At 45.1% G+C, this 24,882-nt stretch overlaps 1 protein-coding gene across 3 annotated transcripts in view; it reads left to right on the top strand.

Moving 5' to 3' along the window:
- The first annotated feature begins 7,730 nt into the window (after positions 1-7,730).
- NIN (ninein) overlaps positions 7,731-24,882 on the top strand; it is a 274,889-nt gene continuing 257,737 nt past the window's right edge. The window contains exons 1-2 of one of the 3 annotated variants that reach the window (XM_029598345.1): positions 7,731-7,929; positions 18,984-19,187. In XM_029598345.1, coding sequence (XP_029454205.1) covers positions 19,005-19,187 — 183 coding nt within the window. In that variant the 5' untranslated portion in view covers positions 7,731-7,929; positions 18,984-19,004. The remainder of the gene's footprint in view (positions 7,930-18,983; positions 19,188-24,882) is intronic. The other 2 variants (XM_029598344.1, XM_029598347.1) reach the window with 2 other exon arrangements.

Below are 24,882 nucleotides of genomic sequence, written 5' to 3' on the forward strand. Positions count from 1 at the left end.
ACAAATCTGCTTCACTTTTTTGAAGGAGTTAATAAACATGTGGATAAAGGTGAACCGGTAGAAGTAGTGTACTTGGATTTTCAGAAGGCGTTTGACAAAGTTCCTCATGAGAGGCTTCTAGGAAAAGTAAAAAGTCATGATATAGGTGGCGATGTCCTTTTGTGGATTACAAACTGGCTAAAAGACAGGAAACAGAAAGTAGGATTAAATGGACAATTTTCTCAGTGGAAGGGAGTGGGCAGTGGAGTGCCTCAGGGATCTGTATTGGGACCCTTAATTTTCAATATATGTTATGGGAGTCCCTGTTTAGTGGACCCTTGGACCGACCTGCTGGAGACTGGGAAAGGAGGACAATGTCTCTAGTGAATAGCAGGCCGGGAGGCAGATGTTCAGGCAGGACGTAGATGCTCTTCACCCTGGAAGCTGTTGCTCCCCCGGGAGGAGCCCGTAGGAGCCCAACCGCTGGGACTTAGGTGGCTTCACCCTTGGAAGCCGAAGCCCCCCCAGGAGGAGCCCCTAGGGGCCCGGCCGCTGGGACTTAGGCGGGTTGTGAATCAGGACAGGTAACTGAAACCAGACTAAGACAGTAGCGATACTGTAATTGGGTTTGGATTCTGAAACCAGGCAGGAACTGTAGCAGGATTCGGGTACTGGAACCAGGCAGGAACTTTGGCAGGATTCAGGTACTGGAACCAGGCAGGAACCAGGCAGGCAGGAACCAGGCAGGTAATGTAGCAGGAATGGAGCAACGAAGCGAAGCGAGTCACTCCGGGGCACAGCGCAACAGGAAACCAGGAAGCTAACCCATTGCAAGGCAAAGACTGGATGGCCGCAGCCGGCTTATCAAGGCCGCAGCGTCTGACATCAGAAGTTGGGCGGAGTCACCACTGGCGGGAAACAGCCTAGAAAAGCGCCCAAGTGGCACGCGCGCGCGCCTAGGAGCCGGGTGTCCATGGGAGGGCTTGCAGCGGCACAGCCCCAGCCACCAACCTGGCCGCAAACCAGGCCTCTGGAAGCAGGAGCAGGTCCAGGAACCCAGAGGTAAGGGCCTGGCCGCAGTGCTCGCGGCCAGAACCGCAACAATATATTTATAAATGATCTGGAAAGAAATACGACGAGTGAGGTAATCAAATTTGCAGATGATACAAAATTGTTCAGAGTAGTTAAATCACAAGCAGATTGTGATAAATTGCAGGAAGACCTTGTGAGACTAGAAAACTGGGCATCGAAATGGCAGATGAAATTTAATGTGGATAAGTGCAAGGTGATGCATATAGGGAAAAATAACCCATGCTATAGTTACACAATGTTAGGATCCATATTAGGTTCTACTACCCAAGAAAGAGATCTAGGCGTCATAGTGTAACACATTGAAATCGTCGGTACAGTGTGCTGTGGTAGTCAAAAAAGCAAACAGAATGTTGGGAATTATTAGGAAGGGAGTGATGAATAAAATGGAAAATGTCATAATGCCTCTGTATTGCTCCATGATGAGAACCCATCTTGAATACTGTGTACAATTCTGGTCGCCGCCTCTCAAAAAAGATATAATTGCGATGGAGAAGGTACAGAGAAGGGTGACCAAAATGATAAGGGGAAAGGAATAGCTCCCCTATGAGGAAAGACTAAAAAGGTTAGGATTTTTCAGCTTGGAGAAGAGACGGCTGAGGGGGGATATGATAGAGATGTTTAAAATCATGAGAGGTCTAGAACGGGTAGATGTGAATCGGTTATTTAGTCTTTCAGATAATAGAAAGACTAGGGGGCACTCCATGAAGTTAGCATGTGGCACATTTAAAACTAATCGGAGAAAGTTCTTCTTCACTCAACGCACAATTAAATTCTGGAATTTGTTGCCAGAGGACATGGTTAGTTCGGTTAGTGTAGCTGTGTTTAAAAAGGGATTGGATAAGGTCTTGGAGGAGAAGTCCATTAACTGCTATTAATTAAGTTGACTTAGAAAATAGCCACTGCTATTGCTAGCAACGGAAACATGAAATAGATTCAGTTTTTTTGGGTAATTGCCAGGTTCTTATGGCCTGGATTGACCACTGTTGGAAACAGGATGCTGGGCTAGATGGACCCTTGGTCTGACCCAGTATGGCATGTTCTTATGTTCTTAAGATGCCTATTATATTTATATCTTCCTTTACAATTCAGATACAGACATTGTAAAGAGGTATACTTGTATTTCTATTTTTATTTGTTCCCACAACCTGCCTTAAAGCAAACATTTGTTTTCTATTCCAGTCTTGGCAATAAAGAACATAATTGATCAGAAAAGCAGAATATCTAAATATCAATGTTAATCTATAAGCATATATAATGTGTGTCCTATCTTCACACTTTTGTATATTAATATGTTCTTTCTGTCTTTCCACACATACTTTGGAGGAGGTTTGTTTCTCCTTACTGCAGCAGACTGGATGGAGCAGTTGGAATTGTCTCTGCCATTATTTACTATGGTACTGTTATCTTAAGCAGCAAAACTTCCTGTAACATACAGAAATATGTGGGAGAGTTTCTAGATATTAGTTTGCTATTAATATTTAAAGAAAAATATTTGTAATGTTAGTTTGAACATTGGCATTTTTATTTTTTAAATATATTTAAATATTTTATGGGTAAACAGCACTACATGTCTATTTGACATAAGTAACAGACAAAAATCAAGTCACAAAGAATCCTTTCACAATGTTTATTTATTGCATTTCTGAGATCCTTGTCCCATCAAAAGGCTCCAAGCAACTTCTAGGCATCAAGCCAATTTTCAAAGAGCTTAGTGTCCTAACTTTTGGAATGTTCTCTCACTCTAGCTTGATGGTCTCTATAACAGGGTACTGTCAAGCTAGGGCACGAGAACATTGTAGAAATTTCATCTTTGTGTGACTTTCCTCACTCCAAATGATGTCAAATCTTCACTGAGGTGTTCTGTGCTGTTCGTACATCTCACTTTGCATGTCAAACTGACCCTAAACCATCACCAAAACCTCATCTCCAGTTATTAGCTGGCCCTCCTATAGTGATATAAATAGTTGACTACTGTGAAGACCTTATAAAGACTCTCTCTCTCTCCATGTGAAATAGATAAATCTAGGAGCTTCGCTCAGAACTAGGTACCTAACTTAGGGAGGTCATTTATCAAAATGCTATATGGCGCTTTCGCATGCGTTAAGGCATTTTCGCATGAAAAAAACACCTTTAACGCATACGAAAATGCCATATTATTTATTTAAAAGTTATAAATAAATAATAAATAAATAACACATAGTGCGATGCACATTAGAAAAATGGGAGAAGTTTGGGGCGGGATTTGTGGCCAAATGGGCTGGCTTCATAATTTGCGAACCCATTTCACACGGCTTTAACGCGTATTTTAACTACACCTTTTCCATTTTGCGTAAAGTGGGGGGGAGGAGAGATAGAGCGAGCCTAGCCATAATGCCCTCTCTCTCTCTCACTCTCTCTCTCAGTATCTGAACTTTTTTTTTACTATCTCCCCTGGCTTAAATAAACAATGAAACAAAACTAAATAAAAATATAAATAAACTGTTACCTTGCTGATATTCTATGTTTTTGTTATCTCCCACCATCTCAGTCCCATCTTATTGAAATAGATAAACAAATATTGAATAAAACAAACAAAATAAATAAAGCACTCACCTTAAATAATGTGCTTTCTTTTCTTTTAGGGAACAACATTCAAAAATTACTCTGCTGAAATTCTGACATTCAGAAGTAGGCTCCTAATGACCTTTACTGCTTTCATGTGATTGTGATGCAATGCGGTCAATTTTCCTATCAGGCTTTTTCTTTTTTCTTTCTATTCAGCCTTTTAAAGTTTTCTCTATCCAATAATTCTTTAATACCGAACAACAGAAACTTTATATTACCTCAAAATTATTTTCTGCCTGTCTATTATGAATTTTTTTATATTTCTCAGTAATCTTTGTATGTACTTTTTCTCTGACTTTATACACCATTGTTCAGGGCAATGTCAGATTATTTCTTCATCCTATATGCAACCCACATGCCTTGACTTTATTTGCTGGAAGAGATTCAGTAACCCAATGAGATTGAGCCATTCAGCCTTCTCCAACTCAAAGGGCTGAGCGGTGCAGCTGCATATGGGCAGCATAAATCATCTGAATTAGTTCCACTTGATTTTTATTTCAGACTAGGTTCAACATCTCTAAGATGCTTCATATCTTTTACATCTGTCTTGAACAAAAGAGATGCAAATTGGGGTATGGATGCAGAACCAAAATAGGACATTTGAACTTTGAACCAGATGCCAGTTTTAACTTCATCCTGGAGTGCTTTTTTTTCCTTTTAAATATGTTTAAATATAAGATACTTCAAGTAACAAACTTAAAACAGCAATTTTCTTTTTATTACAAGCCCTCACTAGAAACTTCAAAATGTGCCAGCTATCACCCAATGTCGAACCCTCACCCTGGCCAAACTCCTGGAATCAAACAGCTGAAAGATTTCCTAGAAGAAACCAACAAACTAGCCTCAACCCAATCCGGATTTCCTATAGGCCAGTCAGCCGGTTTGAAAACCGACGCTGGTAAAATTAAGCGTCAGTTGCCGGACCTGCTGACAGCTGCTGCTCCCGCTAATACAGGCCGCGCGTTTTCGACACGCTATTTTTACCCCCTTATACGGTAAGGGGTAATAGCAAGTCAAAAATGCGCGGCCAACCCCCCTGAAACTAATAGCACCCGCAACATGCAAATGCATGCTGATGGGCCTATTAGTTATTCCCGCACGATACAGAAAGTAAAATGTGCAGCCAAGCCGCACATTTTACTTTCAGAAATTAACGCCTGCCAAAGGTAGGCGTTCATTTCGGCTGGCACCGATATTAAGTCGGAGGCCCCAAAATTTAAAAAAAATCAAAAATTAAAAAAAAATTTAAAAATCTGCCTGCGGCCCGCGGGTTGGAAGATGGACGCTCAATTTATCCGGCGTCCGTTTTCTGAACCCGTGGCTGTCAGCGGGTTCGAGAACCGACGCCGGTAAAATTGAGCGTCGGCTGTCAAACCCGCTGGCAGCCGCCGCTTCTGTCAAAAAGGAGGCGCTAGGGACACACTAGTGTCCCTAGCGCCTCCTTTTACCGTGGGTCCTAATTTACATACCTGGGCTTTCTGAATTGCGCGCCCAAAAGAGAGGCCTGTGTGCGCGTCGGGAAAGCAGGCGCTCGCCGGCTCTCCCGCGCGTTTTTCTGTATCGGCCTGATAAGGAGGTGCTAGGGATGCGCTAGTGTCCCTGGTGCCTTCTTATTAGCGCGGGCCCTAATTAAATACAGAATCACGTGCCCGGGAGAGGTGCCTGGGTGTGCGTTGGGAGAGCGGGTGCTCAACACAGAACGCTGGCTCTCCCGCGGGTTATTTTTTTAATTGGTCTGATTGCAGGCTCCTCTTAGGGTTATCCAAAATAATACCTTTTCTGCTGACCTTTCACTAATGCATCTTTTGCAAATTCTGGCAGGCTACATTTTTTTAAGCAAAAGCCTCCGATTGCGCTCTCTGTCCTATGGGCCAGCCTGTGCCTTGGATAGTGGTAAATGAATGATTGCTTGCTCTTGCATTCCATCCCCTCCTATGCACTTGCTAGTACACGACCAGCCATGCCTGTAGCATCGTGACGCTATACACCCATGATTAACTTCTTTTGCTCTATTACTCCCACTTTTTCCCCTCGTTGTTTGGACAAGCACCAATCCCTCCAGGTTGCACTTTTCTTCCCGTTGCCGTAGCTTAAAAACCCATTGATCTGTGTCTGCTTGGGATGTGTGTTGCCCCCCCCCCCCAAGGTGTGGAGATTCCTTTCCAGTACATGGTGTGGCCTCCACTGTATTTCCTACCCGCTAGAATTTAGTATGACAGCTAAAGACTGCGTTGTTGCTGTAACTCCTGTATCCAAAAGTGATCCTTTATGAACAAATTAAAATAGCCATTGACTCAAGTAATCAAACCTTGTGTTACAGAACAGCTGAAAAGAGAAAAGTAGAGAATTCTATTACTTTGTTCCAGCGTTTAATGACACTTTTCTTGTTTTAATTAAAAAGCATAAGCCAAGTGGGCAAACACTTTTCGGGATAAAAGAATCCATTTAGCTAAATATAATCATTTTGTTGGAAACATAACAGCTGCACTAGCCTGGGTTGCTAGGCTTGTTTAAGTGAATCAAATTCGAACCCGGAGGTCTTTTGTTCAAAGTATTCCATGCACTTTCTCATGTGTGACATCAGCTCCTCGCCTCTTATAACTTTGAACTCTTAAGGAAGCCCTGCTTTTGAGCCATAATACTCTACTTCCATTCTATGAACAATCACTAGCCTTTTCCGCCCGTTTTATTTATGGACGCCCCAGATTTTGGAAAGCCTTTGCTAGGTATTTGATTTTAATTTGACAACCCTGCCACACAGTTGTTTTGTTGCGTTTTGAGTTCCTCGGCTAGAAATCCCTCTGTTCCATCCCTAAAACCATCGCAGGTGTATGAGTCAGAAAAAAAACAGCTTTAATTGGCGAACAGAAAGAAAGAGGAGCGCTGCTGAGGGCGAACAAACGATACGAACGCCTTTCTTCTGTCCCCCATGTTAGGTACCGAGCGAGGTCGGCGGCTTGTGCAGTGGCTTCTCGGCGCGCCTGGGCATCTTTCTGTCTGACTGGCGTTTCTGGCTCTTCCTACGGAGGCTACGAAGCTTGCAAGGAATCCCGATCGCTCTCCTGGGTGCGTTGCGCGCGCGCTCTCTCTCTCTCTCTTTCTCTGGCAGGTTGGGCAGCTTAGCACAAACTGATCACTGAATCTCAGCACGGCTCTGCTTGTAGGTCTTGGTGTGTGTGCACCTTTCTCTGTAGCGGAGTGTGGGGGATTGGAACTGATCCCAGTTACACAGCTGGAGGGTAGGGGATGGGAGAAACAGTGTTTCCAAATGGGTTTGTTTGTAGGCATGCCATGACAGGAATGAATCTAATGCTTAAACCAGGATATGCTGGTGGGTATGATCTCGGGCTGTACATTTTACTGCAACCTTCTGGAGGTAGAAATACGTATCAGCAATACATCAACGTGCGCTTGACAGATCTTTTTTAATCAGGTCAATGGCACCCAAGACCATTGGAACTATTTGAGTATCTTCATATACACTTTCCTGGTCTTGGGTTGCATCTCTTGGTATTTGATGAGCTTCTATCTCTCCAACCCTAGTACAGAACAGTCACTTTCTACTGCCAGTGCTTCTCTCTTTTAACATTACCACTGCTTTTCTCTGTGGAGCTGTTTCCTCCTCCTCCTATTATTGCCACTGTTCATTTCTTTCTACAGTCTACTAGACAATGTAGCACAGTACAAATGCACACGAGAGAAAGTGGGGTGCTCGGTGGAGCTTACAGCCAAGTCAAGACAAACCATACAGAGCAGAAGAGACTTTGTGGCACATTCGTTTATCATTTTATCGGTTTTTCTTGGACTTCAGCCTGTGATGAGATAAGACCCAGCGACCCTGCGATCTCCTGTTATTATATTTATACAGCTATTGGCAGCAAGCGCGGGGATGGATGGGATCCCGTCAGCCTCCAAGGGCAGCGGTCCGGTCACAGCCTGCCCTTGGCCGCTGTTCGCTGGGCTGCACTTCCGCTCTCGCCCTGTGGGGGGCGCGGAGCTCGGCGCTGGTTCGCCGTCTCCGGCTGTTACAGGCGGGCGCCCGGCACCCGGGACTCCTCCTCCTCCTCTCCTCTCCCCTCCCTCCGAGCCTTCAAACCTCCCGGCGGCGGTGGTTGCAGCTCCGCACCGAATCTCTCCCGGGCCGGAGCCCCTCCCTCCGCCATGCAGTGCACGAGAGCGGCGCTGGGGCATCCGTGCTGGCGGCGTCGGCGGCTGAGCGTGTGAGCGGCAGGACGTGGAGCTGCAGGGCTGCGGGTAGGTCGCTCCCTAACGGTCCGCGGCGCTCGGGCAAAGAGCCCTGGGCGGCTTCCCCTTTCCGCCCGCCCGGAGGCTTTGGCCGGGTTTCGTGTTGCAAGCGGCCGAATGGCCGCCCCAGCCCTGGCTTTGAAAGGATCGGGGGTTCTTGTCCGCCCCTAACCTGGGCTACTGCCTGACATCGGTTATTTGCAGGCGCGGAAAGTGGAAGGAGCCTCCCCCCGCTTCCTTCCGTTCCCGGGGAGGGGGCCGGGGCCGGTTGCTGTTGCATTGTTTGTGACGGTGGCCGTGCACTTGTGGCCGGGAACGTTCCTCGGTTGCCAGGGGCCACTGGAGTGCTGCTTGCTCCGTGCTTGCTGCAAAGAGCGAGGGCTCGCGACCCTGGCCGGCAATATTTCGGGCTTTCTGAAACGCTCTCCCCCCCCTTCTCTGGTCTGGCTTAGGTGTAGGATGAAGCCTGATTTTTGGGACAGGATTAGGGGCGGGCAAGCGAGCCGTCTGAAGGCGAGGACACAGATGGCCCTTTCTTTGTGTCCTTCCGTGCGTGTTGGCTTTGCTCCTTGATTTAAACACAGAAAAAAAAGCCTTCGAGCTCCCCTCCCCGGACAATGTGACAGGATCCCCATTGCCTGGACGATAAGATTCTCTCTGGCAGATGTTGAAGGCTTTAAATGAGTGGCAGCATACGAGCCCCGCAATGGCTTATAAAAGCACTTCCACATTTCCACTCTTTTTTTTCTTTTTTTCAATACAATCTATTCCCGCCCTCCCCTCCCAAACAATCGTACATGAAATTGTGGTGGAAAGTGTGATAGCAAATAAAGCTGATCGGGGAGAGATGCGTTCGCAGGAATATTACATGATTTGTCACCCTTAGCTGTGTTTGTTTAGTTTTCGTGTGAGGGGGGGTGGGAGGGGCGCCCCCCCCCCCCTCTGGAGGGAGAAATGAAAGGCAGTGCCAGCAGAAAAGAATCTCCCTTTAAACAAAGGGAGCCTATTTCTTTATAAATTGATACTTAATGATGTTATGCCAGCGCTTAATTAAGCGGAGACCTGGAATCTTTTCGGAGCAAACGTAGAAAAGCTGAACAGCTTGATGCAATTTTAGTGATGATCGCTTTTTGTTTTGTTGGTTTTTTTTTTTTAAACCCAACCAAGTAGTGCACACAATATAATTATAAAATTAGAACTGATTTAATTTTTCTTAATGGGGAGGCCTTCTTGGGCTTATTGTTTGGGGGAAATATCCTATTAGAATGCAAATACAGCAGTGTCTGGAATATTCAAAACAGTACTGTTCATCAAAGTGATTAGCATAAATTTGCAACTATTTATAGCATCCTTTTGGAGTCTAGGCTGCATAGTCAGTCCTTGGTTTTCAAATGTTTCAGGTATTTCTTAAACAGAAGCCCTTACAGTTGAGATTTGCTGGTTTATTACAAGGTAACTCAATTTGTTTACAAGGTAACTCAGTTTATTTGAGAATTTATTTTTGCAAGCCATTTGCTTGGCAAGTTCTTGTTTGGTGGTGGAAGTTGTTTAAGCATTGGCATGGGTATTGACGTTTTGCTTCCTAATTCTACTGGTGCTGACATTACATTTGAACTTTTAAAGCTTGTCCTGCAAAAAAAAAAAAAAAAAAAGTGATGCTTCTTGGGGAACATTAACGCTCAAGGCTGGCAAGCTTTGAGATGGAATTCTGTGCTGGTTACAGGTAAGGATTCTCCATTGGTCACAGAGCTTGTCTACAACACTGCAAGTAGTTTGAGATGGAGGTTTTCATAGCAGAGCAGCTGCAAGGGAGGCTGACAGCTGGAAAATACTGTGGAGAATCAGTTTACACAGTCTTGCATAGATACGCTGTTGGCTGGTTGAGCTCTGGTTAGACTTGTGACCCTCTGTTTTTGAAACTCTGCAAAGCTTATACAATTAGTGCAACATTTACCTTTAGTTTATACTGGACACACAAATACTTGCCTGCAGCTCACACATTCGTATTTTTTTTGCTGAAGTAATAACAAGCAGGAATGATTGGGTTTTGTTTTCATGAGTCTTTTGATGATATATATTTTTTTGTAAAGTGTCCTCTATAAAATAAGTCTGTTCTAGCTCATTATTTATGACCTTGAGAAAACCTGCAATCCTGTACCCTTAGGAAATACACATTAGGCAGCGTAAGCAGAACATATATAGATGCAGTCAGGTATCCTGGAAATAAATTACTGCATTTTTAGAAAGGTGAAGAGATGCTGATTTGGTTTAATGATGCTTCCTTGATGATTGCACAGCTAGAAGAGCATTAGTATTCATTTTTGTCAAGTGCATGATCTCCTCTTCTCCGCATCAACTGATTAGCAAATTAACTTCTTTCTCTCTTTCTTTCTGATGGGTGAGGAGGTCTCTGAGCAGAATCAGGGAATTAATGAAATATGGTAGTTATCTCTGAACAGAAATATCTGGCTCAAGGATTACCTGCTTCATCAACAGAGTGGCTTCTGCTTTTAAAGGTTTTCCTCTTTTGCATCTCTGTTCATTTCATATACTTTGAGACTAATTTTTCTTAAAACATAACTTATTATGGCGCATAAACTGAGAAATGCTTGAATCTATTTATTATTGAGAGAGAGCATTAAAAAAAATCCCCATGTACCTTATATAACATAAGGAATGTTTGTTGCTACTAGAGATGTCAGTTCAGGCAGACTACAGCTTTTACTTTATTGTACCTCATTGACATAGATTTAAAAATAAGTCTGTTAGTTCTATTATGTTTGGCAAGGAGAACAAGAGCATTTAGAGAAAGGGTAACGTCCCCACGCGAGACTTTATAACAGCGCCACTATAATGTGATGCCCTTCAATAGTATGTGATCGAGACAATCTTTTTCTGGTTTCTGATTGTCAGCTGCACAATTTACAGGCCTGGGAGACAACTGAGCAAAGGCAGGAACGCAGGCGCTGCTTGCAGCTCAGCTGGCAGACCATCTGCAGGGGTGGCGCAGAGAGACGGAGTCTGTGCATGTGTAGGTTCCTTATCTTCCCTTCCTGTAAAGGATATCTAGATTTTCCCCTGCTAGAAAATGACGGCTTGATTTCAATTTAAGCTGTGGTGTTGGTGAGTGACAGCAGGCTGATTTAATGTGGTAGACTTTATTTTGCTTGCTTGTTAAATCTATTTTCTTTATTTTATAGTCCCTAGTCTTATTGTTTTGTAAGATGATAGATCAAAATTGGGATTGGTATGACTTCTTTCCCCCCATTTTCAAATTCTGTACTATAGTAATAACAACAGAAGAGGACCAGCTAGCCCAGCAAGCTTCTTATGGTAGTGTCTGCTGCTCTGTGCAGGATACCCCCATGTTTCTCTCAAGGGTAGTATCTTCCTCTCTGTGCGATTTTTTCCCCCCCCCCTCCCCCCACCAAGGGTAGTAGATTGTAAATACTGTGAGGTAAACTTTGCCCGTTTTATGTTAAGTAGAACCATGGAAAAATTATTAGGGGACATATACTATTTGCTAAGGGTTTGGGTAATCTGTGCAGTCTTTATTGAAAAATGTTGGCATGGCATCTAATCTCTGGTCCCAGGTAGTAATTCTGGCTAAAGAGTTAATTCGTTGATCATTAACTGGGCCTGAGGATATAGATTTTCTCATATCAACTAATGGATTTGAGTGAACTTCCATACTCCTCTCCAAGAAAGCAGAATAGTGTAAATTAAGGGACTTCTGACCAAAACCAGACCCCCCCCCCCCCTTTCAGTATATGCCTATGCAATGGTATCTGGTTATTTAGGAGGTGTGTTTTTTTTTTTTTGTTTTTTTTACTAGCTGCAGACTAAAGTACGATTTGAAATGGGACAATGGAAGTGCTCTTTTTGTATCATGAGAGGTGATGGTGCAAGTTGGAATACAAGCTTTGTTACTTAGATGATATTGAGAAATTCCCAACTCCAGTGCTTGATACTATAGCAATAAGTGGGGCCCTGCTTTTCAGGGTCGTTTTGTAATGTGGTGGTTCCAGGAAGACCATGAGCTCTCTGACTTATCAACTCAAATCTTAAGGATGGCTTTAAGCATTGCCCATTCACCAGTAATTTCACCAGTAGGTTGAGATTTATTAAATTCAACATAGGAGAACCAAAACCTCAATGAACAGTAAAACGTTTTGTACTGGTCAAAGAACTGTGGTTGCTGTGCCAGTTCTCTTGGATGTACGCATTAAGGGTCTACAAACAAGTTGTAGGTGATACTTATTTATTGAGTTAATATATCTGTGATAAGCATTCAAGAGTTATTCTCTCTTCATCGGGTCAGTGAAGAACTAGCAATTGAATGCATATAAAGTGAGATTTTCAAAAGTGTTGCCATGAGTCAAACAGTTTTACCTGCAAAAATAAGCTTTTAAAAAAAAAAAAATTGCCCACCCAATACACGGGAGAAATTCTTTGTATGTTCTGTTCATGGGTTTACCTGGACTGAGTGGAGGAGTATGTGTGTGGTGAAAAATTTCCAAACCGTAAATAGAAGATGTGTGTGCAGGTAGACTTGGTGGGATAATTTTCAAAGTGGACCTGTGCGCACAAGTTCTCTGAAAATTGGTATAATTTATGCCACATATTTGCTAGCTCACGTATCGCTGATGTTACAGAATTACCCCCATAATGTTTAAGGTAAACATAGCTGGAAGAGGTTACATGTTTGTGTAAGATTGAACAACGTCATGTTTGTAACAATCCTGTGGTTGATCAGTTCTTTCTTCTGTCACAGGTTACCTGTAACACAGCTAAGGTTAGGAAGGGTTTAAATTGCCTGGAACATAAAGATTAATTTCATGAATTGAAATTATCGGTGAAGAAATTTAACTTGAATACTGTAATTTTTGTTCACATGTATGTTTGGGAGGGTTCTTGCCTGGCTCTTCTGCACTTAAATAATACTCCGAATATCCTAATATGAAAGTCGAAGGCTCGGCTTCAATTTGCAGCTCCTCTATTCTCCTGATCCATTGCATAATAGGGATCCATGCCATCTGGGAGCAGAAGTAGATGTTGGCCAATAAGGACCCTTTGCTCCATCCAGCTGGTCCAGCAGGTCTAGTTTGATCTTTGGTTTTCCCCCAGTCTCTAAGATCCCCCTTTGTGTGTATCCTGTGCATGCTTGAATTCTGCCACTGATTTAGCTCCTACCAGCTCCACTAGAAATCTGCTCCAGTTGTCCATGATGGGAGGGATTTCCCTATTGGACTTAATGCCTGTCTCCCAAATGTATTTAGTATGTTCAAAGTTAGGGGTCATGCAGATGGTAAAATGGACCCAAATAGAGAGAGCAGGGGTAGCTCACATTCCCACTGGACACGGAGAACATCGCCTTTCTCCTCCACTCCATGAACCCTAGCTCCTAAACTATCCCTCAGTGCTGGCTTACATAAAGCATTAAACAGTCACAACACTCAGATAAACCCAAACTCACAACTTTATTTCTATTTGTAATCCAGCTACTATATACAGTAATAGAATAGTGTAGGAAATGTCAGCACAGAATACATCAAGGTTCATGGGATACAACAGTCAAGCAAATCTTTCCCTACAATACACCATCTGATACTCCAAGGTGAAGAGTACCAACCCCCAGGCTTCTACTCCCTTTACCAGGCAGATTTTCATGCACTGTCTCCACTGAATGCAAATCTCTCCTGCTTATTCATTGTAGATGTCCTGAAAACCAGACCTAGTTGTGGCACTCCAGGACCAGAGAGCCACCTACCCCTGAAATAGGTTCTCCCCATAGTAAATGCCATCCTGTCCTGTGATCATTCGATGGTATTACACATTCAAGCAGTGAAAGCATTTTGCATTAACTTGAACCAATGAAAATCCCGGGATCTTCCCCCACCCAAAACATCTTGTACGACTAGAACGGGAAAAGTGAACACAAATTTGGGGGTCTCCCCACATTGCAAAAGTATTTCTTCCCGTTCCTTCTGAGCTTGCTTCCATCACCTTCGCATGATGAGCCTCTTGGCCTTGCGTCACTCATGGCTTTTGACCACAGCAGAGCCCTGGCCAGACGTCCTTTTGCTGTGGTGAGCCACCAGGTGCAGTGAGAGGACTTTGGTGCTGGCGAGCGGCCTGATCCTCCTTCCCTGTCCTTTCTTCTCAGAATCTGCGCATTCACTTTCCCTGCTTACCTGGTGAGTGCTTCATTGTACTATGATGGAATCAGGAGGCACTGCATCAGGAATTACTCATGCAAATTTATGCAAAAAATAGGGGGCCATGCAGGACAATCTGTTCAGAACTGGGTTCTGATTTTTACCAGAGGTCCAGAAATGAAGAGAACACTTAAGGGGAGATTTAAAAAAAAAAAAAAAAAAGACACGCGATTTTATAAAACGCGCGTGCCGGCACGCATGGGGGGAGGGAGATTTGGCCAGATTACGCGCGGTGATGAGATCGAGCCTCTGCCAGTTCCCTTCCCTCCCTCTTCGCCTCTCATCTGCGACCATTTTTAATGCCCTACCTTTAGTAGTTTTCTTTATTTCTGAAGTTATGCCAGCTCCTGAGCTGGCGTAAGTTGCGCGCGCCGGCAGGCTACCGGCATGCGATCCCCTGGCACAGCGGCAAATGGCTGCTGTACCGGTGGCCTCCTGCTCCGCCCCGCCCCCGGGTCTGCCCCTTAATAGAGGCCTGGCTCTTGTGTGCGTAACGGGGGTTATGTGGCGGCCGGGCCTCTTCTGAAATGCGTGCAGTGCGTGCAAGGCCCAGCCGCACGCATAACCCCCGTTTTTTACGCACACGGGGGTGTGTGTGTGTGTGTGTGTGTGTGTGTGGTTAAAAATCAGACCATTAGTAAACTGGTCCCTAAATATGTCTGTATGCTATGCTGTACCTTGGGATACTACATATTTTGCTATCTTAATTTCCTTGAAGTCCAATAAGAGTCCCAATTAATGCCAGCTGGCAACATTTTAGCAGAGCAAAGAAATGAGAGCCTGTGAAAGGTTCATCTGACGTATATTGTGATAGCACAGCGGTCCTTGGGGGGGGGGGCTCCAATCCGGCCTGGTTTTTAGCTTGTCTTCAGTGAATATTCATCAGATAACATTGTGTACGCTCGATTCAGAACTGGCTTAATTATCATATTTTGGGTACACTGAAAATCAGGCCTGGTTATATGTGGTTGCATGCATGTGGTTTGCATGCCCTATTCAAAAATATGATTAAAAAAAAGTTATGAAAGGAACAACCACTGAACCCCTAGCACTGTTTCCACTTTTTTATGGAAGGAAGTTGTATCAATTCTACGTGAATAGCTGGAAATGTAGGTACTATGTTTTCGTGCACATGATTGGATAATTTCAGTGAATATAAATTATGCAGTACCTGAACTGTAATCCACTTTGAAGTGCCTGAAAATGCAGAATATATAAAAAATAAAAATCCTTTGTGGTAGTTACGCGGCAGTATACTATTGAATGGCACAAAAATGTGCAAGTATCATTTCTGTTGGAAAATTTTGTAAGATTTTGTATATCTGATGGTAGACCATTGAGTATTTTTGGCAGACAGGTTTGGATTCTGCCTCAGTTTGTGCCCCTTGGTGTTTGCTCTTGCTGTAAGTCATACCCCATCCAAACTTGTTTACTGCACAAGGTCATGTTCGCATCCTTTTATTAAAAGGTAGAAAGTGCTTAATTTCTGGCCTTTGGTAGGCTTTGATCCCTTTAGCCTTGTGACCTAACAAGCATGTACTTGATATGATGACCCACCACAGAGTGTCTTAATGAGTGAGGCCTCCTCCATAGTGCCTGACCTGGAACACTAGCTGTGTTGTCCCAGGCTGGCTTTAGGAGGGGGCGGGACCCTGGAAGGCCACTGATGTACATGGCTGCACACCCAAGCTGACAGGAAACTATAGAGTTGGGAATGGTGGGGTCTGGGACGGTCGCCTCTTACGCACTCCCCCCCCCCCCCCCCCCCCCGCACAAGAATGTCCCTGGTGCTACCAGAGAGCTGCAGATGTCTTATTCCTGCTGAAGGAGAGATACCCGGTGCTGATTTTCTACCAGGAACCTTTTTTTTTTTTTTTTTTAAACAATAGCAAATGACTTCCTTTTCCCCATTGCAGCTGGAATGGAAGGTGGGAAATTGCCACAGAAAACACCGGCCTATTAGAATCATCTTTCTGATCACCGCACGCTACTGAATGCATTTGTGGGGGAAACTTCCTCGCAGACTGCTGCTGACAACAGACCTGCTTTTATTGGGACCATTGCACAGTAACGTAGTATTGTTGGCAGAGAAAAAAAAAGACCCAAATCGTCCTTCCAGGCTGCCCAGCAAGCTTCCCAGGGGCAGCAGCTGCCACTCCTAGCAGGTTACTTCCAAGGGCGGTGACTGCTGCTTCCTGCAGGTTACCCCTCCCCCTGCCTTTGACAAGATAGTAACACCTAAACAGAAACCAAGCAACTGTCAGTTACCTGCTATTAATTAAGTTGACTTAGAAAATAGCCACTGCTATTACTAGCAACGGTAACATGGAATAGACTTAGTTTTTGGGCACTTGCCAGGTTCTTATGGCCTGGATTGGCCACTGTTGGAAACAGGATGCTGGGCTTGATGGACCCTTGGTCTGACCCAGTATGGCATGTTCTTATGTCAAACCCATAACAAAATGACGTCAACATTTTGACGTGGTGAGCAGCCTTCCCGAATTAGTGCTTGGTGACTGTGAACTCTGTCGCCCTGCTATAATTTGAACTTCCTTGTTGCTAGAGGTGCGTATGGGGGCGCGCAGTCCTTGTGCTGGGACGTTTTCAGGCAGATTAGTAAGTAGTCTTTTTACAGTTTGGTGGTCCTTTTGGGACAGGGTTTGCCTTTTGTCCATGGTTTAGTTAAGAGATGTGAAGGCCTGGAGAAAAACATAAACATTAAAAAGATAAATCTTATTTTAGCCTGGGGGACGGGGACGGGGGGACACAAGAAAGAGAGGGTGTTTATCAATTTTTCAGTCTTTTTTTTTTTTTTTCTGGCCCTCCATATTTGGCTTGAGTTCAGTGCAACTTGTGTGTGCAGGGACTGATTTAAAACAGGCTGGAGATGCAAGTAAGGTGTTTGTTGAAAACCTGAAATAGAATAGTCCTCTAGCACGTAAGGGCTGATTTAAACTGGAGAGTGTTTGGCGTTTGGCAGTGGTTTTTTGTGGAATGCAGAAAACTGCTTTTCTAGTTATGGGCAATTAGGCTGTATGATGCCAGGAAAACTCTTGAGAGCTGGGCACTGCAGCGGCATGAGCGGAGGGCTGACGGTTTGCTGTGATGGCAGAGGACCCAGTGCCACTGTGTAAGTGGCAGGATGTGCATCTGTGTTCTTGAGGCGCTGGCTTCTTTTAGCAGTGAACCATGCGCTGCTGTAGTACGTTTTTCCCCTTATGGCTGTAAACAAAGCACTGTTGAAAACCCTTAGGAAATAAATACAACACAGGGGGAAGGTAGGCTTTTCCTACCAAGGTGATCTAATTGCACCTAGAGAATAATTGCATCAACTTATCCAGTCTGATAGCTGTCTGGTCTGCTCTTAGCAGGGTTGGTCTGCTACTCTGTAGTTTCCGTGCACAGCCAGGAACAATTATCTTCAAGCTGTCTAGACCACACACCCCAAACCTTCAGCATTGTGCCTGGTGTAGATTTAAGTGTAAGTTTAGGTATTTGAGTATTAAGCATTTCTTGCAGGGGGAGCTCAAGATCCCTTGAATATGAATCAACATTGCTATTCATGCTTAGTCTCGCCAGTGTCTGGTTGACGAGATACTGCAGATAGGACAGGCACACCCGCTCTGTACATCTGTCTTGAGATGTCAGCTGTCCCTGTGTAAAATTGCTCATAAAATGTGCCCCTTTAAAAATCCCAGTCACTTTTGTCTCGGCTGTTTATTTTTTCCCCTCTGTTCTTGCTTGTGGTGAATAAGGCCTGTAGACAGCTCTTCAGTTAGCACGGCGAATAACTCCCTTCCACTGACCATGGAAGAGGCATGACAGTGCAGAAAAAGATTTGCTATTTCATATAGGGTTTTTTATTTGTTAGGATTTAGTTGAAGTGAAACAATCCTCAGGAATCGAAAAATATCTTCCAATGTAAATTTTTTGAAAATAAGGGTAATGATTGTTAGTCTTAAGCACTTCAATAATATGTAAGAGTAAGACATTGGTGATGTTCATAAATCATTTAAAATATCATCCATGCAAAAAAAAAAAAAAGGTGGTTTCACTTTTAATGTAATGGTTGGGCCTGCCTCTTCTTGATCTCAGCCTGGATGGCGAGATGAAAACACTGCTTGCATATCCGTTTGATGTTGAATCCATTTCTCTCTTTCTCTGTTGTTCCCAGTTCTCACTACCTTCCCCACTTCCCTTTCCTCACTGTTATGCTGTTCCCCCCCCCCCCCTTCTGTCTTCTCTGTCTGCTCCATCTCCTCCATTTTGTTCTGTCCCGGGTCGCCCCACTACCCCCTCCATTGCTTACGCTGTCCCGCCCCTCCTTCATTGGCTCTCTCTCTCTCTCTCTCTCTCTCTCTCTCTCGTTCATCTCACCCTGTGCTACAGACTCTTACGGTTCCGTTTAGTTCTGACTGAGTTCACACACTGCCCTTACTCTTGTTCCTCTCGGTGATCATGACATGGCTCAAACCTGACATCTGTTTTGAGCTGTGAGTTGGCGGCACTCTTTCCCCAGCCACTCCTTCGGGGGATAGGGCTGCAATGCCGTTGCTGGGATTCAATGATCCGGTAGTGGACTGGAATCCAGAGTCTGAAAAAAATATGGTTTTACAGAATAGTGACTTGACTGAAACCTCCTCCTCCTGCATTCTTTAATGATTTCACCCGTCTATTGTCGTCACCCCCAGAAGCTAGTCACGGGAAACGATTATAGGACCTCTTCATAAATATGCTGTAGGACACTGGACCTTTATCTGCTGTAATTCTGTCTGTTCCTGCTCCGGTGCTAGTTGTAAGGCACTAGTAACTCTCTCTTTTTCTCATCTCTGCTCTTTATTGCAGGCAAGGCAGTGGGGCTATGGGATGGATGAAGCAGAGCAGGACCAGTATGAGGCCCGACTCAAGGAGCTGTTTCACAGCTTTGACTTGACAGGCACTGGATCACTGGGCCAGGAAGAGCTGACTGATCTCTGTCACATGCTTCAGCTGGAAGAAGTGGCCCCCACGCTGCAGCAAACGCTTCTGCAGGACAACCTCTCAGGCCGGGTAAGAGGAGTCTGGGCTTAGGCATCTGGGCCTAGGGGCAGGGTGGGGGAGGCGCATCGGGGAAGTGCTGAGAAGTGCTTGCAAGGACATTTGTAATAAAAGTTTGCGATTGCACGGTCTTCCTATCCTCTCATCGGATAGCAGGGCCATGGGAGAAGTGGCATCTTCCAGTGGCCCCCTCGTCCTTCGAAGAGAAGCAGCATTTGATGGCAGTGGGACGTCGCGTTGCTTCGCTGCCCCCATCCAGCCATCCCCTCGCTCACCCGTCTGTTGGGAAATGGGAGGATGGAGGCCTTGAAGTGCCTCGGACCCTGCCGTCTTCCTCTGCTGCTGGGGCCTGAATGTTTGGCTTTGAACCACATGGCACAGTCTGGCCCCAGCAGCGGAGGAGGAGGAGGGGGTTTCCTGAGCCACTTCAAGGCCGCTTTCCCATCCCTGACATGGAGGGTGAGGGGATCGGGGGAGGGAGTGAACCAGGGTGAATGAGTGAGGGGATTGGGGGGTGGGAGGGAGTGAAGAAATCATGGGGAGGGAAGGAATGAATCGAGGTGAGTGAGATGGTGGTGGGTGGGTAGGTGGGGGGGCATAATAACCAAAGTGAGTGAGAGGTTCATGGGGGAAGAGGGCATGAACTAGGGGGAGTGAGGAGATTTGGGGGGGGGGGGGGGGAGAGTGAACAAAGAGGGGACAGGGGAAGGGAAGTAAACCAGAGAGGGTGGGGGGGGGATCAGGTAGGGGGGGTGGCATGAACCAGGGAAAGCGAGGGGAAGGTTGAGGGAGGGGAGAGTGAAGGGGGTAGGGGTGGATGGAAGAAATAGTGAGATCATGGGGGAAGGGGAAGGAATGATGGGAGAGAGTGAATGAGGTGGGGATGGGCGGAAGAGTTATGAGACATCACAGGGTGTGGGGAGAGTAAGAGAGGAAAGTGACAGATTGTGGGATGGGAGAGAGCGCCATAGTGAAAGTGAGGAAGGAAATGGGGAGGAGAATGAGGAGATTGGAGTGGGTGTGGAGTGTGAATGAGGGTGGTATCGTGGTGGTGGGGGGGGGCACTGGGATGCGAGGGGGGGGAGAAGGGGATGGGGGAGTGTGACTGGGGTCTGTGGTTTCCTTCCTTTTCTACCCTGCCCAATGTGTCCCAATCCTCCCCCTGCCCTTCCTCTCTCCTCCTCCATCCCGATGTTCCCTCCTTCACTTCTGTCCTCAGTACTCCTTTTCTCATCTCTCCATTCCTGATCCCTTTCCCCCATCCTCGGCTGTGACTGAGAGGCCTGGATTCTGACTCTGAGCTGGGAAGGCCCGTGTCTCTCGCTCCAGTTACAGAATACTCCGTGTTTAAAACTTCAGTGTTTAACTAAAACGTAGCCTGCTGGTTTGGCTTTCCTATGTCCTGCGCGTGTCATCCATCCGCTCATCTTTACTTAGAAGCCCTTTGTGCTAATGTGTGTGCACCAACAGTCGGCCATCGTTTGCCAGCTCGGTCTACTTATGCGTAACTGAAGTTGTCTCTTGGAGGAAGTTATGATTTGTTTTCTATTGCATCTGAGGTGAAAGGGTCAAACAGTGTGACACATTGCACAGAACATAACTCTGTATATTCTAATGCCTTCCCAAAGGCATTGCACCCATCTTTAATCACTGTCATATTCAGCCTAGATTAAATTGATTCACTTTGCAAATCAGCACAATGTAGAGTATTGCACTCCCAAATGGTGGTTCAAACAGAACTGTTTTATCAAAGTATCTAAACAGAGATATTAAAATGTAATGAGGGGTTGCAACATCATTAACCACTGAATTATGTTTTTTAATTTCATTCAAGTGGATTTCTTTAAACTGCTTATAGAGTTAATTCAGCAGTTGTATGCAATCATAAGAATCAGTTAATTTAATGAAATTTCTAGCCTGTCTTTCCCAATAGCACCCAAGAGAAGTGACATTCTGGTTTGCCTCTTATTTCTGAGGCGGTGGTCTTGGCGGGTGATGGTCTTGGAAGCTGCTCCTACTCTAGCCACTCCATCCAAGTGCAGTGAGGCACTGCTGTGCAGATCCTCCTCCGAAACCTGCACAGATATCCTAGTGCGGCACACGGAGGCTGCGTAAAAAAAAAAAAAAAGTAAATGAAGCTTGCGCCCTTCCTCCAGTCTTCCTCCGTCCCTCGCTTACCCTTTTAACCCCCTTAACCCGTCTCTGTTCACCTTTAAGCTCCTCTCCATTGTCTTTCTCCCTTCCTCTCCCCTTTCGTGTTCTTTCCTTCTCCACCTCCATTCCACATTTCTTCCTTCTCCATTCCATCTGTTTCTTCTCCCTCCTCTTTCCTTGTTTTTTTTCCCCTGCCTCTTCCACCATTCTTCCCTGCTCCAGTGCTGTGTCCCTGCTCTCTCTCCAGGTTCTTTCTCCCATGTTCCTATTTCTTTTTGCTCCGTGTTTCTCTAACACTGGCCTCTCTTGCCACAACTGTTGACAGCGCGAGCCCTGTATGAGCCCATTCAGCTGGTCTGCACAGCTCCTTCCCATTTTCCACATGAGTGCTGTGGGAGAGGTAGGGAGCTGCAGGCACCAGGGGCCATGGTCCGCCTTCATCCTTGTGTAACTGGCTACAAACGCTGAGCTTCCTGCAGCGAGAGCTCGCTTCCTTTGCCCGGGCTTTCTCCCCTGTATCGCTAGCTCTGCCCCTATATCTCTGGGCTTCTCAGGGCTCTGGGGAAAGTGTCGAAGTAAGATTCCCCATACTGCTCCCGGCTTCCTCCTGCCAGGCAGCTCCTCGCCCGTTACCTACCGGACCGCTGCATCAGTTAGGGTTGCGTGGTTGCCTGGTGTGGTAGGTCAGTGGTTATGAGTGGTAGGGGAATGCCTATGGTGAGATTGAGTTAAGAGAATTATTAGCGGGTCTCACGCAGCACCGATCAGACTGGGATCCGCCGGCTGCCTGTCTTGTATCTGCAGTGGAGCTTCTCTTTGGCAGCCACAGACGGCAGGACTCTCCCTGATCAAAATGGTTGGGGAAGCGGAGGCATGGAATAATACCAGCAGACACCACCCCATTTGAGCAACGAACGCAGCACAAGCAACTCGAGTGAACTTGGGGAAGATAATTTTTAAAAACAGGGAGTAACCATACTAAGTTGCAGACATTTTTTTTTTCTCTTAAATTAATAGGGAAATTTAGGGATAAGACCAGAGGGAAGTGATTGAGGCAAGAAACAGGCAAGTTTGGCCAATGTTTACAGATTTTGTTAGCACCTTCATTCTCAGCACATTCTCTCTCCCTGCATCTTCACTTTCAATCGGGCCGATACAGTAAAAAAAAAAAACTGCAGGAGAGCCGGCGCTCCGAGGCGAGGGCCCGCTCTCCCGACGCGCGCCCAGGCCACTCTCTTGGGCGCGCAATTGAGTATTTAAATGAGGGCCTGCGGTATATATTAACAGTTGATATTAGTGGTCCAAGTCTGTAGGCAAGAGTCTGGTTGGGCTTCAAACCTGTACAGGAAAGCAAACAAAAAGCTGAGTTTCATGGAAGGTTGTCATAGATTCACAGGTAAACAAATGACGCGCCATCATGCATTCACTACTTTTCTGGCATTAAAATCAAAAGTTATGTAACAGAAATTGTTGGCCGTTCTCCTTTTACATACCTTGTGCTTTGTATTGTATTTTTATTTGCTAAAGTAGCTTTGTGAAATGCACCGATCACTTTGTCAGAGGATTTACAGCTCAAGGCTTGTGCTGGCTCTTGTGATTGATGTTTGCCATTGAAGGCCTGAAGTCATGGCATGCAACCATGTTGTTTACTTGGTATCCCCTGGATGAATGGTGCTGGATTTCAGGTACTTGGTGGCTTTGTTTAGAGGAATTTTGGTGTGACACAACGAGCTTTTGTTCACGTTCAGTGTGGTTACATAGTTGTCTTTGTATCCTCTTCCTCTTTAGCTTACGTCTTTGACGTGTGTGTGTCTTGCTGTGGTCTGAAACATGTACATAACTCTGTTTAAATGCTGAGGGAAATGCTGTCACATTCCATTGGGACACTTATAAAAATCTTAAGAACTAAGGGGGGAGCACCGAAGCATCTATTTCATACAACTAAGCATCTTTAAGGAGTTGTGAACCACATTAAGGCAATAAAAGTTTTTTCCTTCCTGACATGATGAGATTATCCTTTGTGTTCCTCCCGACGTAGCACCCGTGCCATGGAACTATATCCACCATCATTCATTTATGCATTGCTGTTATCTGCCAAATAAATGGATAAGTGTGGAAAAACTGATCAGTCTAGAGTGTTGCCACACATTCTCTTGTCTGGATTAGTGCATCATGTGTGAGTTCTTTACTCCACTCTCTTCCTTTGTGCAGATCAGAGACCTTCACATCTAAAGACGGTTCCTACATTCACTCAACAGCTCACCTATAGTATTTCTGGATAGTACTTACCCAATCCAGTAAAAGCTATCACAGCCTGCCAAGAAACTATACACTAGCAGAATCTTTCCCCTTGGTCACAAATACACAATACAGAAAGACCAACAAACAAAATCAAGAAAAATAAAACAATCAGATAACGAAAACTATCAACCCCTACAGAAAAAACAAGAAGCCCTGGTACACTCCTTCCCTCAGAAATCTCAAAACCCAACTCAGAGCCACGGAAAGGTCATGGCGCAAACTCCAATCCCCCGCTACCAAAACTCTCTACTATCAACATATGCATGATTATAGAAATGCTATCCAACATGCCAAACGGGAATACTACGCCAATAAAATAAACGGTCTGCAATACAACCCCAAGGCTCTTTTCACCATGGTTGCTAACTTGACTTCTCCCATACACACACAACAATCAGATATATCCTCCACAAATCGCTGCAACGAATTAGCACAATTTTTTAAAAACAAGGTATCTTCCATCACAGCACAATTTTCGCACAACAATCTCAATATTTCTCTTCCCATCATCAACTCCCCCAACTCCCTTTCATCATTTGAGTCCTCTTCCTCCCTCGAAGTAGAGAACATACTTAAGAAAATGAAACCCTCCACTCACCCCTCTGAAACTATCCCCTCTAAACTCCTACTTTCTATACACAATGTTATCGCTAAACCCATTTCAAATATTCTTAATTGTTCCCTAGAGCATGGCATCGTCCCCACTCCTCTGAAACAAGCCATAGTGAAACCCATCCTCAAAAAAGCCAATCTTGAACCCACCACCCTGTCTAATTACAGACCGGTGTCCAACCTACCCCTCCTAGCTAAAGTTCTTGAAAAGCTAGTAAACACACGCCTATCCGATCACCTAGAACAGAATAACATCTTCCCTCCAACACAATATGGTTTCAGGAAGCATTTAAGCACTGAAACATTGCTCCTCTCCCTACACGATACCCTTATCAAAGGAATCGACTCAGGATCATCCTTCCTTATCGCATTACTTGATATCTCAGCCGCGTTTGACACTGTTAATCACGATGTCCTACTCAACATACTCAGAAATATTGGGATTGCTGGCAAGGCCATTGATTGGATTCAATCATATCTCCAAGATCGTACTTTCACTGTCTCTATCGACAACAATGAATCTGATCCCATCAGTCTCCCCCAAGGTGTTCCCCAAGGTTCCTCACTCTCATCTACTTTGTTTAACATATACATGCTGCCCCTCACTACACTACTCTCTAATCTACACATTAAGCATTTT

This window comes from Rhinatrema bivittatum, chromosome 4, assembly GCF_901001135.1.
Source record: "Rhinatrema bivittatum chromosome 4, aRhiBiv1.1, whole genome shotgun sequence".
Classification (NCBI taxonomy): domain Eukaryota; kingdom Metazoa; phylum Chordata; class Amphibia; order Gymnophiona; family Rhinatrematidae; genus Rhinatrema; species Rhinatrema bivittatum.